Raw genomic sequence first — 18,509 nt, forward strand, 5'->3', positions numbered from 1 at the left:
AACCAACTGCTTCCTATCTTCAACCTGCACCATAAAATCTGTGAGTGCTCCCATTTTAATTGGGATTTCTGTCAGCCTGCTGTGAGGAACACATGAAGGACATCCTGCCCCAGGAAACTCACCAGCCTTGCTTATCTCTCTTTCCTGGACTTCCACTGTTCTCTTCTGGAAGCTAAAAGCTGATGCCCAGCAGATGTTGACATCTGCAAGCACAGCAGATCTCTGGGCTTTGGGTATTCCACCACTTTCAGATTTAACCAAGTCCTGTAAAACAAAACAAAAAAAGGAATAAAATACAATTGTATTTGACAGTTCTGTGTCTCTGCCTGCTTTTCTGAGAGTGTTGGGTCACCTCCTCTAGATTTAAGCAGAATCTGAATGGACATATCAAAGATTAGAGGGCTGGAAATCACCTTCAGGTCATTTTTGAGGATATATTGAATATCCTGGAGCTTCATGGAGCGGTTCCTCTGCTTGGGTTCCAGCCCTGACTTGACAACATCATAATAGAGCAGGGGGAGCCTGACATCTGCCTGCAGCTGCTGCCCTGAAAGGATGAGCTGCTTCACAGCTGAGTCTTCCACACCTTTCCAGGGAGGGCTCTCTGCAAGACACAAGAGCAGATTTTATGTCACCAGCTGCACATTATTGTTAATTTAAAAAAAATTACATCATTTCCTAATGTAATTTTTTTAAAAAAGTGATAAAATAAAATGCAATAAAATAAAAAATCACATTATTCCCTGTCCATTCAGCATATTACAATTAAAAACAAGCACTGGCATCTCCTCCCTGTCTTATTGAATGCTTTCAAGGGAGCTGACAGAAATATCCAGAGGAGAGTGACACTGCAAACAGCCCTGCTCTGGATTCTTCACTGGGATTAATTTTTAGGGTAATTGTTTCTCTCATTTCACTGTCAGAATAGTCAGAGTGAATGCAGAGCAGACATTATCTGTAATAACAGCTACAATAACACAGTAACATTAACTTATCTCCAAGTTATCACACAGATCCAAAACACAAAAGCTGCACAAGCTTGTTGTGAACAGTGAAAAGACTTAATTGAATGTTTTGCTGCGCTGGTAGGAAGAAGAAGAAAAATAAACAGCAGAAAAACACTTAATTTCTCCAATAATTTCATCCCTTAGCCACACAATTTTTTTCCGATCACATTTTACAGGCGTTCCCAATAATCTCCGTTATTGTCGTTAATATTTGGGTTTTTTTGCGCGGTTTATTTTTTTCAGTTTATTTTTGCCTGTTTATTTTTTAATTTTGCCTGGTTTATTTTTTTATGCCAAAGCCGTGCTCTGACCTGTCAGGGCCTCCTGCAGCACTGCACAGAAGCTGTAAACATCAGACTTGACCGTGCCAGGTTTGCCCAGGACGATTTCAGGGGAGCTCCAGCGGAACAGCTGGGCCGGGACAGGGATTCGGGTCAGGTCACTGTGCTCCCCGCTGTCTTTGCTGCAAAAAAAGGGGGAAAAATTGGAAATTAGGACACAAAACACACTCAACTGCAAGGGCTGTACTTAGGAATTAAACACCTGAGTGTCCTACAGCTTTTAGTTTAATACATAAAAGGTTCAGGGCAAATAGAAATGCGCAGTAAATGTATTTTGGCAAAGATTGTCTAGGGAAAGCAACATCTCCTTTAATGACTTTACAAAAAAAAACCAAACCTAAAATAATAAAAAATATAAAATAAAATAGACATAAATATAATACTAATATTAATAGTAACAACTGTAACAATAATAATAGTAACTATAATAATAATAGATATGTGCAGTAAATGCAAATAGAAATGTGCAGCAAATGTCTTTTGAAAAAGTTTATCTGGGGAAAGCAACACCTACTTTAACAACCTTACAATTAAAAAAAAAAAACTAAAATAATAAAAAAATTAAAATAAAATATAAATAAAATATAATAATGATAATGATAATTATAATAAAATAAATAATGTACTAATACTAACACTAATAATATTAATATTAATAGTAATACTATTAATACTACTACTAATAATACTAATACTACTAACACTACCACTACTACTACTAATAATAATAATAACAATAATAAACCCTAAGAAAAAGCAGAACTTTTCCCAACATGAGCTTTCCAAACAACCCTCCACCTCTGACCACGAATAAAACACAGAAAGCCTGAAAATTTTTTTATTTTCCAACGTGTCCAGGGCACAATTTCAGTAATAATGAGACGAAAAAAAAATCCTCTTTATCTCACTGGTGGCACTTAATTCCCACCCAGTCTAAGGAGGTGCTGGATGTCCCATCCCCAATTTCAGAGCAAACCTGAGGAAATTTTTCGTGTCCTCCCCCAAGGACACGATCTGGATGGCAAAGGAGGAGAGGGAGCAGTGGAGGAAGCTGAGCTCCCATTCTAAAAAATCCCCAAAAAATCTATTTTTCACCCCATGACCAATTATTATTCTACTTAAACTCTCTTGACTTGTGAGTTCTCATATAAAGGTTGGTAATTGCTTTTTCCAAGGGCTAAATCTAAGGCACAGGGTGGGTCTTAAGCTTTGTGCCAAGGTCTCTGAGCCCCTTGGTGGGGTCTCGAGTCCTCAGGGAAGCCAGAAGAATTTGCAGAGGGATTTCCAGAGGAATTTCCTGAGGGAGTCTCTCACCTCTCTATCATGTGCTCCAGGTTGCAGAGCCTGCCCTCCCCTGAGGACACGATCTGGATGGCAAAGGAGGAGAGGCAGCGGTGCAGGAAGTCCTTGAACCCCTGGTGCCTCCTGAACCCCCATTCTAAAAAACCCCAAAAAATCTCTTTTTCACCCCATGACCAATTATTATTCCACTTAAGCTCTCTTGACTTGTAATTCCTCCTATAAAAGTTGGTAATTATTTTTTCCAAGGGCTAAATCAAAGGCACAGGGGGGTCTTGGGCTCTCTGATCTGAGATCCCCAGGGCAGCCAGAGGAATTTGTAGAGGGATTTCCTGGGTTCTGACACAGCCCCAATTTCAGAGCATCCCTGAGGGAGTCTCTCACCTCTCTATCATGTGCTCCAGGTTACAGAGCCTGCCCTCCCCTGAGGACACGATCTGGATGGCAAAGGAGGAGAGGGAGCGGTGCAGGAAGCTGAACCCCCATTCTAAAAAACCCCCAAAAAATCTCTTTTTCACCCCATGACCAACTATTACTCTACTTAAACTCTCTTGACTTATAATGCTTCACATAAAGGTTGGTAACTGTTTTTTCCATGGTGTAAATCAAAGGCATAGGGGGGTCTTGGGCTCTGTGCTCTGAGACCCCCAGGGCAGCCAGAGGAGTTTCCAGAGGGATTTCCTGGGTTCTGACACAACCCCAATTTCAGAGCAGCCTGCGGGATCTCAGCACTTCAGGACTGACGTGCAGAGACACCGAGATAACCCTTGGGGGGCTCGGGAGTCCTGGGATGTTGCCAGAAGTGTCTGGTGGCTGGACTTTGATCCTACACAGGAGACAACACCTGTATGAGGATGGGAGGATCTCACTGGGTAAATGGTGAAGGGATGGGTTAATTAGAGTGTAAACACAGGGTTTAGGATTTCTGTAAAGGGGGTCTAGAGAAGTAAGATGGAGGAATTGGGGCGTGTCCTTCTTCTTCTTGGCCTCCATCTTCTGTGGTGATGTTGGCACTTTGGGATTGGTTATTACTAAAAGTGCTCTGGTCAATAAGGGTAAAAGGGGGAAATAGGTAAATACTGTGTACGTAGTTTTGAGTATAAAGATAAGTGATCGCCCCGGGGGCTCTCAGTGTGCTCATGGCTGGCTGCTGTACAGACCTCTGTTGGGCTGAGAGAAAATCTTTTAGATAAATAACTAATAAACACTGAAGACCGAGAAAAAACCTGAAGCCTCTTCTCGTCCTTTGAAGCGCAGGCTGCCCAAGGCCACCCCGAGCCTTTCCAGGCCATAAAAAACAGCCGAGAAACCGACAGCAGCCCTGATGGAGTTCCTCACCTCTCTATCATGTGCTCCAGGTTGCAGAGCTTGCCCTCCCCTGAGGACACGATCTGGATGGCAAAGGAGGAGAGGCAGCGGTGCAGGAAGCCCCGGGAGTGCAGGAACCTCAGCGCATCCAGGATCTGCAGCAGGACGTGCAGGAGCGTCTCCGTCTGCAGCACCGGGAACTCTGCTCGCTGCAAAAACAACCCAAAAACCACCAAATCTGCAGGGCAGGCTCTTAAACGTGAGCTGAGGGAAAGTCAGGGGTTGGTTATGGTGGGTATGGTTTGGTGGAGAAGGCAGCAAGGGAAATTTATAGGAGGAAAAAGGAAATTTATTTTTTGTTCTCGATGCTAAACCAAGTAACGACATCTCAAAAAGAAGAGAAAAATATTAAATGACAACAATAGAACACAGATTTAAATTTTTTAAATTGACTAAATTTTTTTAAAAATTGATTACATTTACATTTTTAAAAATTTAATTTTTAACTTTAAATTTAATTTTTTCAGTTTTAAAAATGGATTAAAACTTTTTAAACTGATTAAATTTAAAATTTTAAATATTTTTAAATCATAATTTATTTTTTTACATTTAAAAAATAGATTAATTTGGTTTAAATTTAAAATTTACATTTTAAATTTTTAATTCGAATTTTTAGTATTATATTTTATTTTTCAGTTTTTAAAAATGGATTAAATTTTAATTGATTAAATTTTAATTGATTAAATTAAAAAAAATTAAAAGTTTAATGGATTAATTTATTTAAAAATATTGATTAAATTTAATTTTTTTTAAAAATTAATTAAATTTTTAAGCTGATTTAAAAAATAAGAAATGTAACCAGAAACTCAGATACACACTGAGCATTTTGCCTTCTCGAGGAAAGATGTTAGCCACTAAACTTCTGGTGAATTATTATTTAAAATCCAAGCACTGCAGTTATTACCCTTTCATGGAGGATGCTGTAGAGAGAGCCAAAGTGAACCCTCTCATAGACCAGACGGGTTCTCTCCAGGTCACAGGACAGACAGACAGACATCAGCTGCAGCAAGTGAGGGTGGCGCAGTTTGCTGCACAGGGAGAGCAAAAATCAAATTTACAAATCTGAGATGAGAAGAAGGAAAGTCCTGCCCTGCTGAGTGCTTTTATCAATATGACACACGAATGTTGGAACGTATTTTAGTGTAAATGTATTTTTTTTAACTGAAATATTTGATTTTAGAAGATCAGAGTGGGAAGAAAATTGTATTTCTGATCTGGGGAAGATGTGCAACCCCAGCTGAGAGGTAAATCCCATTCCTCCCTAGGTAAATCCCATTCCTCCAAGATAAACTCCATTCTTCCCAGGTAAATCCCATTCTCCCCAGGAAAATCCCATTATTCCTTAGATAAATCCCATTCCCCCCAGGGTAAATCCCCTTCCCCCAAGGTAAATTCCATACTCTAGGTAAATCCCATTCCCTCCAGGTAAATCCCATTTCCCCCAGGTAAATCCCATTTCCCCCAGGTAAATTCCATTCCTCTCAGGTAAATCCCATTCTTCCCTAGGCAAATTCCATTCCTCCAAGGCAAATTCCATTTTTCTCTAGGTAAATCCCATTCCCCCCAGGTAAATCCCATTCCTCCCTATGTAAATCCTATTCTTCCTTTGGTAAATCCCATTCCCCCAAGATAAACCCCATTTCCCCCAAGGTAAATCCCATTCTTCCCCAGGGAAATCCCATTCCCACAAGGTAAATTCCATTCCTCCCATGCAAACACCATTCCTCTCAGGTAAATCCCATTCCTCTCAGGTAAGTTCCATTCCTCCCTATGTAAATCCCATTCTTCCTTAGGTAAATCCCATTCCCCCAAGATAAATCCCATTTTCCCCAAGGTAAGTCAATCCCATTCCCTTGAGATAAATCTCATTCTTCCTTAGGGAAATCCCACTCTTCCCTAGGTAAATCCCATTCCTCCCAGGGAAATCCCACTCTTCCCTAGGTAAATCCCATTCTTCCTTAGGTAGATTCCATTCCTCTCAGGTAAATCCCATTCTTCCCTGGGTAAATCCCATTCTTACCAGGTAAATCCCATTCCCTTGAGGTAAATACCATTCCCCTGTGGTAAACCCCATTCTCTCAAAGTAAATCCCATTCCCCCCAAGGTAAATCCCACTCTTCCTAGGTAAATCCCATTCCCTTGAGGTAAATCCCATTCCCCCAAGATAAACCCCACTCTTCCCAGGTAAATCCCATTCCCACAAGGTTATTCCCATTCCCCCCAGGTAAACCCCACTCTTCCCTAGGTAAATCCCATTCTTACTTAGGGAAACCCCATTCTTCCCTAGGTAAATCCCATTCTTCCTTAGGTAAATCCCATTCCTCTCAGGTAAATCCCATTCTTCCTAGGTAAATCCCATTCCCTCGAGGTAAATCCCATTCCCATAAGGGTAAATCCCATTCCCTTGAGGTAAATCCCACTCTTCCCTAGGTAAATCCCATTCCTCCCAGGGAAATTCCATTCTTCCCTAGGTAAATCCCATTCTTCCTTAGGTAAATCCCATTCCTCCCAGGTAAATCCCATTCCCCCCAGGTAAACCCCACTCTTCCCAGGTAAATCCCATTCCCCCCAGGTAAACCCCACTCTTCCCAGGTAAATCCCATTCCCCCCAGGTAAACCCCACTGTTCCCAGGTAAATCCCACTCCCCCCACCCCAGAGCAGCCCCTGCCCCACCTGCTGTGCTGCTGCTCAGCCAGGAGCAGGTCGGCCAGGCGCAGCTTCCAGCTGTTCTGCTGGGGCTGGAAGCTCAGCTCCTTCACTGTCACCCTGCTGCCTCCCCACATCAGGCTGCAAAGAACAACAGGAATTTGCACCAGATGCTTCCAGCAGTGTTTTCCCTCTTTTTTTAAAAATATTTTTCCCCCAGTTATGTGGTTATGTACCCAGAATTTTGTTATTCTTACCAAGAAAATTCTTACCAAAAATTCTAAGATTTTTTTTCTGTGGTGCTCTGGTGCTGCCTCCCACTGTCAGGAATTTAAATTTTGCTCTTTTTAAACTGACAATAAATAAACTTGTCCTGCTGAAGGCTGATGGAGCAGGAAAGGTTCCCTGCCCAAAATCCCACCCTTTCCACAAGGAATTCCCTTCACCAAAGGTCATCAGTGACACAAATCAGAGTTTTGGGGAGATTCAATCACCAATTAAATCAATTGAGAGACAACCACTTGCTTAACACACGGTAATTAGAAAACACCATATTGTTGTAATTATTACCAATAATTACAAGATTTTAAATGAATGTTCAGCCTGCCCTTGCAACTCTCATTTCAGCACAGGTTATGCAGAGGAAATCCTGGACAAAGATTTACAAGGATTAAATGCTGAACAACACAATCTGTGCAACCCTAAACACATTTCCCACCACAGAAAAAAAGATCAATACTGAACCACTGCCATCAGTAATCAGCCTTAATTGGGTTAATATTGCTTGTGGGCTGTTTTTGGCCTCTGAGCCATCAGTCTGACTCAGATATTAATCAATAAACAGCAGCAAACAAGGTGCAAGCAGGAAATAAACACAGAACAAACATGGGAAATCACCCAAACAAATCACTGGTACAACAATTTGCTTTGCAGACACAAAGAGGGGATTAAAAAAAACCTCTTGAATTCCACTCACTTGGTCATGATCATGTAGGGCCCCACGGGGTAAGAAAATGCTGGCTCATCATCAGCCTGGACCACATCTCTGTCCCCAATAATGGGGAGGGAGGCCAGGTAGCCCAGGTGGCCACTGCCTGCCAGGTGGAACTGAAAATGCAGGAAAATGAAACAGCAAAATGCAACAGTTCCTGTTGGGAAGGATGAAAGTTCCACAGGAAAGCAGATCCAGCCCCTAGGAAATGCCACAGGTGATGTTTAATAGGAATTTCTGCTGGTCCAAACCCAACCAGGCACCAAAGGCCTCAATATTTGGGCTCTTCATGGGGCTTTTTCCCCCCATCTTTTCAGCAGAAATAAGAATGCAGTAAAAGTTAAGAATGCACTAAAAGTTAAAAAGCAAAAAAATAAGAATGCATGAAAAGTAAAAATAAAAATGCACTAAAAGTTGGAAAGAAGAATGCACTAAAAGTTAGAAAGTAGAAAAGAAGAATGCACTAAAAGTTAAAAATAAGAATGCACTAAAAGTAAAAAATAAGAATGGAGTAAAAGTTAAAAGGTTGAAAATAAGAATGCACTAAAAGTTAAAAGGTTGAAAAGAAAAATGCACTAAAAGTTAAAAAGAAAAATGCAGTAAACGTTAAAAAGAAGAATGCACTAAAAGTTAAAAAGCAAAAGATAAGAATGCACTAAAACTTAAAAAGTTGAAAAGAAAAATGCACTAAAAGTTAAAAAAGCTGAAAAGAAGAATGTACTAGAAGTTAAAATTAAGAATTCATTAAAGTTGAAAAGAAGAATGCACTAAAACTTAAAAAGTTGAAAAGAAAAATGCACTAAAAGTAAACCTAAAGAATTCATTAAAAGTTAAAAATACGAATGCAGTAAATTTAAAACGCTGAAAATAAGAATGCAGTAAAAGTTAAAAAGGTGAAAATAAAAATGCACTAAAAGTTAAAAATAAGAATACACTAAAAGTTAAAAGATTGAAAATAAGAATGGACTACAAATTAAAAATAAGGATGCACTAAAGGCTAAAAAGTTGAAAATAAGAATGCACTAGAAGTTAAAAATAAGAATGCACTAGAAGTTGAAAATAAGAATAGATTAAAAGTTTAAAATAGGACAGATAATTACTGTGAGGAACAGCAGATTCTGGGGAAAATGTCCCAATATCATGAGGAAATCCCTCCCACAGCACCTCACCTTCCCAAAACCAAAGCTGTAAATGTTCTTGGCCACGCTGGGTTGTCCCTTCAGTAATTTCCCCAGAGGAGCCTCAGCATTTCTAAACACCAAAACCAAAAGCAATAATAATAATAATTTATTTATTCCAAGGCTTGGATACAGAGAGAGAAGGGAAAAAAACCCAGAATTTCTGCCAGAACCCTGCATTTGACTGGTCCCAAAAATACATTGTGGGTGTTAAAATTCTAAATTATTGTGCAGCTCATTAAAACTTTTTGGATGGATTTTTATGATATTTATTTATTTCTTTAAAGCAAGATAACCAATAAATACACATATACACACACTGCATATCCTGCACTGCTTTTTTATTTTTCCCACCAGTATCTGACACAAAAACTCCTGAAACAGTTGGGAACACCCCCCAAAAAACATCTGCAGTGATCTTAAAAAGTCAAAAACCAAACTTCCTCCTGCTACCACTTTAATGCTACTAAAATCCAGTGCTTTTAATGCTGGTTTCAAGGGTTTAATTAATAAACAGATATATTAATTAATATAATATGTAATATATATTATAATATAATATAAAATATAAAATATAAAATATAAAATAAATATAATATATAACATATAATATATAATATTGTATTTAATTTACATATATATGTTTAATTACTATACAGACATTTACAACTATCAAGTTCCTGTCATTAATTTTATTTCTGTGACAACAGAAATAAAATTAATCACAGTGGACTTAAATCTGCCATTGTCAGGAAGATATATGAACCTGCTAATTTTAAATAATAATATATATAAAATTTTAGATATTTATATATAATTTAAGGAAATAAATAAAAATTAAAATATAAATAAATATATAAAATAACTAATAGGAAAATAAATAAATATAAATATATACAAATAAATATAAAATAAATATATATTACATATATAATTATAATTATTTTAATTTTAAAATAGCAGAAAATGGAAGTAGAATCCCTCCTTACCCTTGGACAAGGCCACCAAACCTCGAGGGGCTGCAGATCAAGGCCTTTGAGGAGCCAACTTTCCTGAGCAGATCAGAGGGAAGGTTCCAAATGGCAGCCTGCATGTGCAGGGTGCACTGCTGGATAAATTCCAGCATCTGGGCAATAAAAACAATAAAAACAGAGAGCTTCAGAAGAAAAAGAACCATTTTAAATTCATTAATCTGGATTACTGGAAGGAATGACTGGTTACTTGCAATATCAAAATGGGAATTTTGAGAAAGGCATTAACACAAAATCAATGGAAAATGGAAGAAAAGCTGACCCCCAGCCATACCTGGGCACTGCTCTCCTTGCTGCCTGTCAGAGCCCAGAGCTGGGGAGTTCTGCCCTGGCTGTCGTGCACCCGGAGCTCTCCTCCCTCATCCAGCAGCTTGCTGAGGATGCTCTGGCTCCCCGAAAATGCAGCTGCGTGCACTGGGGTGCTCCCGTCATAGCAGCGGCTGGGGAACAGCAGGGAATGATCAGCAGGGGGAAAACAGCATGAAAACAGCATGAAAACAGCACTAAAACAGCATGAAAACAACATTAAAACAGCATTCCTGGAGTGCTTGTGTGCCCCAAAATAACAGAATAAACCATGAAAAAGAAGAAAATTTTCATGGCCCAAATAACAGAATAAATCATATATTTATATATATATATATATATATATATATATATATATATATATATATATATACACCATATATATATAAACAATATACACCATATATATATACACCATATATATATATACAATATACACCATATATATATATATATATATATATATATATATATATATATATATAAAATATAGAAAAAAATATTTCTATATTTACCATTGAGTAGCTTTGGTTAAAAAACAACATTCCTGGAATATCTGAGTGCCCCAAATAACAGAATAAATTATATATATATATATATATACACCATATATATATATACACACACCATATATATATATACACACACCATATATATATACACACACACCATATATATATACACCATATATATACACACACACCATATATATATACACCATATATATATAAAATATAGAAAAAAAAAATTTCTATATTTACCACTGAGTAGCTTTGGTTAAAAAACAACATTCCTGGAATATCTGTGTGCCCCAAAATAACAGAATAAACCATGAAATAAAAGAAAATTTTCATGGCCCAGATAATACCAGATAATAGAATAAATCATATATATATATATATATATATATATACACACACCATACATATATATATATATATATATATACACACACTATATATATATACACCATATATATATATATACATATATATATAAACCATATATATATATAAAATATAGAAAAAAAATTCTTTATTTACCACTGAGGAGCTTTGGTTAAAAAACAACATTCCTGGAATATCTGTGTGCCCCAAATAACAGAATAAAGCATGAAAAAAAGGCAAATGATCTCTGTATTTACCTCTGAAGAGCTTTGGTTAAAATACCATTTTCATGCCCCAAATAACAGAATAAACCATATATGTGTATATATATACCATGTATAGATATGTATATATATAAAATATATACCATATATAGTATAGAAAAATTATTTCTATATTTACCACTGAGGAGCTTTGGTTTAAAAACTACATTCCTGGAGTGTTTGTGTGCTCCCCAAATAACAGAATAAACCATGAAAAAAAATAAAATTATTTCTATATTTACCTCTGAGGAGGTTTGGCTAAAATACCAACATGCATCTTAAGCATTTCTTCATTTATGCCCAGTGAACATTGTGTTTCAACTTGAAGATTAATTTTAATTAAAAAAAAAAAGTTTGATACTTAACTGATTGGCATCTGAGCCGTATTCCAGCAGCACATCCACTATTTTACCCAGCCCCAGCAGTGCAGCAGTGAACAGACAGGTCTGGCCCATGGAATTCACAGCATCAACAAAAATTCCTGCAAGGAAACCCAAAATTCCATGTTAATTAAAAAATTGTTTGTTTTAATAAAAGCTAATGGTTCGTCATCACTGCTTGAGCTGCTGCAGGTACGAAAATGCAGCAGCAGAAATTGAGGGGGGAAAAAAACAGCAAATTATATTTTTGTGACTTTCTAAAGGGAAAGAACTGCATGTCCATGAGGATTTTAAATACAGGATGTGTAAGTAACAAATGGTGCTTTTATGAGTTGTGAAAGGAATGATATGTACTGTTTAAATTAGACATTAGATGGATATGTAAGTATATATATATACATGGAAATATATATATGGATATATATCTATATATTGATCATTTGTATAAGTACAAATGATGCATATATAAGTAGAGATGGATGAGCACACATAACAGAGGACAGAATTAATAAATAAGCAAATTATTCTTTAGCAATTACCTATTAATAAATAAGATTATTATTGTCATCATTATTATTGTCATTATTATTGCTATAATTAAAATAGTAAATCATTAGTTAGTACTTACCTATTAATAAATAAGATTATTATTGTTATCATTATCGTATTAATAATTAGGTAAATTATTCTTTTGTAATTACTTATTAATGAATAAGTTTATTATAATTATTTTATTATGATTCTTACTACTGCATTAGTAAATAGGTAAATTATTCTTGAATAATTGCTTATTAATAATAAGTTTATTGTTATTATTGTTGTTGTTGATATCGTATTAATAAATAAGTAAATTATTCTTTAGTAATTGTTCAGAGCATGGCGCTGATAATGCCAAGGTCGCAAGTTCGATCCCTGCATGGGGCATTTGCTTTAAGCAACAAACCCTGTGATACTGGTGGTTCTATTCCAGTCACAAACCCTTTGTGATTCCAATATTCGGTTGCTTTGATTTTATTCAAAATAATTGATTCTCCTCTGAAATTAAATTCCGATCAGGAATAATTTGCAAGGTGATGAGCTAATTAATTCCAGATTTTTATTAAGGGAAGGTGATGAGCCCGAGGACGACTGGGGGAATGACGAGTCTAACACCGGAATAAGAACGGAGATTAGGAAATTGCTCTATTTTTAAACCACAATTAAAAAAAAAAAGGGCCACAAACCACTCAGCCCGTGTTCTCTCCCTCCCGAGCCCCACACTCGGGGCCGGGAACGGTCATCAATGGCGGGCGGCCCCTGCCCAGGCAGCACCGCCCGCCCGCTTCGCGCTCAGGAGAGAACACCTCGCTCCTCCTCGTGGCTTGTGACGCCGATCAGGGAAGATCACTCTCCTCTAGTGACCAACTACAGAAATGATCCCTGAAAGTATAGTCTTAACCACACACTGCCCGCCGCGCACCCCCGTGCCGCCGCCACCCGCGCCCAGCGCACGGCGAGCCCCGAACCCCCGCCCGGGAGCGGCCGGCGCGGCCCCGCCGAGCCCCCGCGGCCGCGGGAGCGCGCCCCGAGCCCCGCGGGAGCGCCCGCGGCCCCGAGGAACGGCCACGCGTGGCGACGACAGAGACACGCCCCCCTGATCTGCATGTTCTGCCCCCGCTGGCCAATCAGAGACGCTCCCCAAGACCGCGCCGGCGCGGCCCCGCCTACCCGCTCCCCCCCCCCATCCCGCACCAGAAAGTGACGCTGCCGCCGGAGCTCGGGCTGTCACCGCTGTCGCAGCTGTCGCGACACGACACAAGGGACCCTCACCGCCCGTGTGCCGCAGAGGAGAACGGCCCCGGTACCGGCAGCCCCAGCGCGGCACGGTTGCCGCCGCGGCGCTGCGCGGGCTCCCAGCCTTTCCGACGCTGTCAGGGTGGCATTAATGCATTCGTGGAGCAGAAAGAACAAACTGCGGCCTTTACATCTCTGGGCTCAGCCTGAGCAACACGGACCGACGCAACAAAGAGCAAAACACGGAGCAGTTTCTCCCTAAAGCCCATCAGTATTTGTAACTGACCAACACAGGCTTCCCACAAGTGATGAAAGATAAATCCGCAACAGCCTCCCCTTAGTCCCGTGTCATTCTCTGATCATTACCGTTCATCAGGGTCAGCACTTTAAAGAAGTCCCCTTGCCCTGCACTAAGAGATGGGTCGAGAATGCCATTGGTCTCAATACTCTCATTAAAACCTAAATTCGCTGCTGGGCCTTCCCTTGGGGATTGTGCATTGCGGAGCCCTGCAGCGAGAGCGTGGCTGCGGGTTGTGTACGATAGAGATGGAAACGCCCCTAGACAAGGCTTGTTCATCCCTCTCGGCTCTGTCCAATTCTTTTTTTTGCCACAATAAAAAAGGGCCACAAACCACTCAGCCGTGTTCTCTCCCTGCCGAGCCCTGAGGGGACGGAGGGGGCTTAGCCTGGAGAAAAGGAGCCTCAGGGGGACTGTCACCCTCCCTGCCCCGGCCTGCAAGGAAGATCTAGGCAGCTGGGGCCTGTCCCTCCTGCACGGAACAAGAGACAGGGTGAGAGGAAACGGCTTCAGGGCGCACCACAGCAGGTTTCGGTTTGATATTGGGGATAATTTATTCACCGCAAGAGTTCTCAGGCACGGGCACAGCTGGCCAGGTCAGAGGCCGAGTCGCCATCCCTGGAGGGATTTAGAGGTCATGTGCTTGTGGCACTTGGGCCCAGGATTCAGGAAGCAGCAGCTAGGAGAGCCAGAGCCCCTTTACGAATTACTTCTCTTTTTTTAACCATGATAAAAAAAGGGCCACAAACCACTCAGCCCGTGTTCTCTCCCTCCCGAGCCCCACACACGGGGCCGGGAACGGTCATCAATGGCGGGCGGCCCCTGCCCAGGCAGCACCGCCCGCCCGCTTCGCGCTCAGGAGAGAACACCTCGCTCCTCCTCGTGGCTTGTGACGCCGATCAGGGAAGATCACTCTCCTCTAGTGACCAACTACAGAAATGATCCCTGAAAGTATAGTCTTAACCACACACTGCCCGCCGCGCCCCCCCGTGCCGCCGCCACCCGCGCCCAGCGCACGGCGAGCCCCGAACCCCCGCCCGGGAGCGGCCGGCGCGGCCCCGCCGAGCCCCCGCGGCCGCGGGAGCGCGCCCCGAGCCCTGTGGGAGCGCCCGCGGCCCGAGGAACGGCCGCGCGTGGCGACGAGAGAGACACGCCCCCCTGATCTGCATGTTCTGCCCCCGCTGGCCAATCAGAGACGCTCCCCAAGACCGCGCCGGCGCGGCCCCGCCTACCCGCTCTCCCCCCCATTCCTAACCAGAAGTGACGCTGCCGCCGGAGCTCGGGCTGTCACCGCTGTCACGGCTGTCGCGACACGACAAAAGGGACCCTCACCGTCCGTGTGCCGCTGCCCCGGGTCCGCAGAGAACAGCCCCGGTACCGACAGCCCCAGCGCGGCACGGTTGCCGCCGGGGCGATGCGCGGGCTCCCAGCCTCTCCCGACGCTGACAGGGAGCATTCATGGACCAGAAAGAACAAACTGCGGCCTTTACATCTCTGGGCTCAGCCTGAGCAACACGGACCGACGGTACAAAGAGCCCAACACGGAGCAGTTTCTCCCTAAACCCATCAGAACTCTGAACTGACCGACACGGACTTCCTACAAGTGATGAAAGGTAAATCGGAAACAGGTTCCCCTTAGTCCCATGTCACTCTCTGACCATCACCGTTCATCAGGAGCAGAACTTTTGAAAAGGAAAGTCCGCTTACCCTGCACTAAGAGATGGGTCGAGAATGCCACTGGTCTGAATACTCTCAATAAAGCCTAAATCCCTGTGGCTGCTGGGCCCTCCCAGGGAATCGCGCACTGCGGGTCCCTGCAGCGAGAGCCTGGCTGAGGGTTGAGTACGAGAGAGGGAAATGCCTCTAGACAAGGATTGTTAATCCCACTTTTCTCCAGGCTGAGCCCCCTCCCCATCCCCTCAGGGCTCGGCAGGGAGAGAAGAAGGGCTGAGTGGTTTGTGGCCCTCTTTTATTGTGGTTAAAGAAAGAACTGGAGAGAGCCAAGGAGCCTCGGGGGGCAATCTAAACCTCCCTGCCCCGGCCTGCAAGGAGGATGTAGGCAGCTGGGGTCTGTCCCTCCTACACGGAACAAACGACAGGGTGAGAGGAAACGGCCTCAGGTCACACCAGGGCAAGTTTCGTTTCGATATTGGAGACAATTTGTTGACTGCAAGGGTTCTCAAGCACGGGCACGGCTGGCCAGAGCAGAGACTGAGTCGCCATCCCTGGAGGGATTTATAGAACATGTGTTAGGTGTACTTGGGGTCAGGATTCAGGAGGCAGCAGGCAGATGAGCACGAGCCACTTTACATTTAATTCTCTTTTTTAACCATGATAAAAAAAGGGCCACAAACCACTCAGCCCGTGTTCTCTCCCTCCCGAGCCCCACACTCGGGGCCGGGAACGGTCATCAATGGCGGGCGGCTCCTGCCCAGGCAGCACCGCCCGCCCGCTTCGCGCTCAGGAGAGAACACCTCGCTCCTCCCCGTGGCTTGTGACGCCGATCAGGGAAGATCACTCTCCTCTAGTGACCAACTACAGAAATGATCCCTGAAAGTATAGTCTTGACCCTACTCTGCCCGCCGCGCCCCCCCGTGCCGCCGCCACCCGCGCTCAGCGCACGGCGAGCCCCGAACCCCCGCCCGGGAGCGGCCGGCGCGGCCCCGCCGAGCCCCCGCGGCCGCGGGAGCGCGCCCCGAGCCCTGTGGGAGCGCCCGCGGCCCCGAGGAACGGCCGCGCGTGGCGACGAGAGAGACACGCCCCCCTGATCTGCATGTTCTGCCCCCGCTGGCCAATCAGAGACGCTCCCCAAGACCGCGCCGGCGCGGCCCCGCCTCCCCGCTCCCCCCCCCCCCCCCCCCCATTCCTAACCAGAAGTGACGCTGCCGCCGGAGCTCGGGCTGTCACCGCTGTCACGGCTGTCGCGACACGACACAAGGGACCCTCACCGCCCGTGTGCCGCTGCCCCGGGTCCGCAGAGGAGAACGGCCCCGGTACCGGCAGCCCCAGCGCGGCACGGTTGCCGCCGGGGCGATGCGCGGGCTCCCAGCCTCTCCCGACGCTGACAGGGAGCATTCATGGACCAGAAAGAACAAACTGCGGCCTTTACATCTCTGGGCTCAGCCTGAGCAACACGGACCGACGGTACAAAGAGCACAACACGGAGCAGTTTCTCCCTAAACCCCATCAGAATTTGGAACCTGACCGACACGAACTTACTAGAAGTGATGAAAGGGAAATCCCGAACAGGTTCCCCTTAGTCCCATGTCAGTCTGTGATCATCCCCGTTCATCAGAGGCAGCATTTTTAAACAAGAAAGGCCCCCTCCCCTGCACTAAGATATGGGTCGAGGATGCAACTGGTCTGAATACTCTCAATAAAGCCTAAATCCGTGTGGCTGCTGGCCCTCCCCTGGGGATCACCCACTGCAGGCCACTGTAGCCAGAGCCTGGCTGAGGGTTGAGTACGAGAGAGAGAAATGCCCCTCGACAAGGATTGTTCAGCCCACTTTGTTCTGTCCAATTCTTTCTTTAACCACCATAAAAAAGGGCCACAAACCACTCAGCCCGTGTTCTCTCCCTCCCGAGCCCCACACACGGGGCCGGGAACGGTCATCAATGGCGGGCGGCCCCTGCCCAGGCAGCACCGCCCGCCCGCTTCGCGCTCAGGAGAGAACACCTCGCTCCTCCTCGTGGCTTGTGACGCCGATCAGGGAAGATCACTCTCCTCTAGTGACCAACTACAGAAATGATCCCTGAAAGTATAGTCTTGACCCAACCCTGCTCGCCGCGCCCCCCCGTGCCGCCGCCACCCGCGCCCAGCGCACGGCGAGCCCCGAACCCCCGCCCGGGAGCGGCCGGCGCGGCCCTGCCGAGCCCCCGCGGCCGCGGGAGCGCGCCCCGAGCCCTGTGGGAACGCCCGCGGCCCCGAGGAACGGCCGCGCGTGGCGGCGGTGGGGACACGCCCCCCTGATCTGCATGTTCGGCCCCCGCTGGCCAATCAGGGACGCGCCCGCCGCCAACGGCCTGCCCCGCCCTGGGATGGCGCAGTTCTCCATCAGCGCAACCCACTGAGATTTGTGATTCTAAAACCGAAACCAAACTGCACCGAGTATTTGGTTTCATGTACAAAATTCATTGTTCCTATGTCGCTACAAATCTGGTTGTCAAAATGCTTAAGGTCTAAACCGTACCCTAAGCATTCGGCAATCCGAACTAAAACCCCATTTAAAAAGAATATTCCTACAGCTGTCTCTGAATTTCAATTTTACAATGCCTCAGTCATGTCCTTATGAGCCCTTTACTTATAAAAGATTAGTTTTCTTTTGTACTAGCTTGCTTTAATACATTTTTCGATTCAAGAACTATTCCCACTTAACGGAAAAGGTCAGCTATAAATCATTTTGTTAATATATTTCACTCAGAAAACTGGATTATACAAGCAGTATGCTGACTATTTTTTACCATAAATAAAAGAACAGAGGAAATAGCAGATCTCTTCTGCCGGTACTTGTCTAAACTTAGCTTTTACCTTTTTTCAGAAGCTTCTTCACTTTCACATAGTTCCCTTCCCTGACATACTCATGCAGGTCAGCTTCCAGGGAGTCTCCTTTTATAGGTCCAAGCTTGACTGGGCATGGAAATGGGAGAGGGATGGGATGAGCCATCTTCTTTCCTGAACGCAACTGGGAAAAGTTAGGAAACATCAAGCTGCAAAGCACCTCAACGTAAAGAACTTATT

At 43.9% G+C, this 18,509-nt stretch overlaps 1 protein-coding gene and 4 non-coding genes across 5 annotated transcripts in view; all 5 read right to left on the bottom strand.

Annotated features, from left to right (window-relative positions):
* Positions 1-18,509, bottom strand: part of TEX14 (testis expressed 14, intercellular bridge forming factor) — a 36,457-nt gene extending 17,948 nt beyond the window's left edge. The window contains exons 1-12 of the mRNA XM_058037617.1: positions 18,300-18,509; positions 11,685-11,799; positions 10,137-10,302; positions 9,821-9,957; positions 8,823-8,904; positions 7,639-7,769; positions 6,690-6,803; positions 4,920-5,043; positions 3,986-4,164; positions 1,319-1,470; positions 414-604; positions 123-264 (exon numbers count right to left, since the gene is read on the bottom strand). Coding sequence (XP_057893600.1) covers positions 123-264; positions 414-604; positions 1,319-1,470; positions 3,986-4,164; positions 4,920-5,043; positions 6,690-6,803; positions 7,639-7,769; positions 8,823-8,904; positions 9,821-9,957; positions 10,137-10,302; positions 11,685-11,799; positions 18,300-18,474 — 1,708 coding nt within the window. The 5' untranslated portion in view covers positions 18,475-18,509. The remainder of the gene's footprint in view (positions 1-122; positions 265-413; positions 605-1,318; positions 1,471-3,985; positions 4,165-4,919; positions 5,044-6,689; positions 6,804-7,638; positions 7,770-8,822; positions 8,905-9,820; positions 9,958-10,136; positions 10,303-11,684; positions 11,800-18,299) is intronic.
* Positions 12,920-13,133, bottom strand: LOC131091709 (small nucleolar RNA U3). Its single transcript, XR_009115424.1, has one exon. It is a non-coding gene; the product is annotated as a small nucleolar RNA U3 (small nucleolar RNA).
* On the bottom strand, positions 14,517-14,730 carry LOC131091698 (small nucleolar RNA U3). The gene has a single exon (XR_009115413.1). It is a non-coding gene; the product is annotated as a small nucleolar RNA U3 (small nucleolar RNA).
* LOC131091710 (small nucleolar RNA U3) lies at positions 16,122-16,335 on the bottom strand. The gene has a single exon (XR_009115425.1). It is a non-coding gene; the product is annotated as a small nucleolar RNA U3 (small nucleolar RNA).
* LOC131091708 (small nucleolar RNA U3) lies at positions 17,326-17,539 on the bottom strand. The gene has a single exon (XR_009115423.1). It is a non-coding gene; the product is annotated as a small nucleolar RNA U3 (small nucleolar RNA).

This window comes from Melospiza georgiana, chromosome 19 (genome assembly GCF_028018845.1).
Source record: "Melospiza georgiana isolate bMelGeo1 chromosome 19, bMelGeo1.pri, whole genome shotgun sequence".
Taxonomy (NCBI): Eukaryota; Metazoa; Chordata; class Aves; order Passeriformes; family Passerellidae; genus Melospiza; species Melospiza georgiana.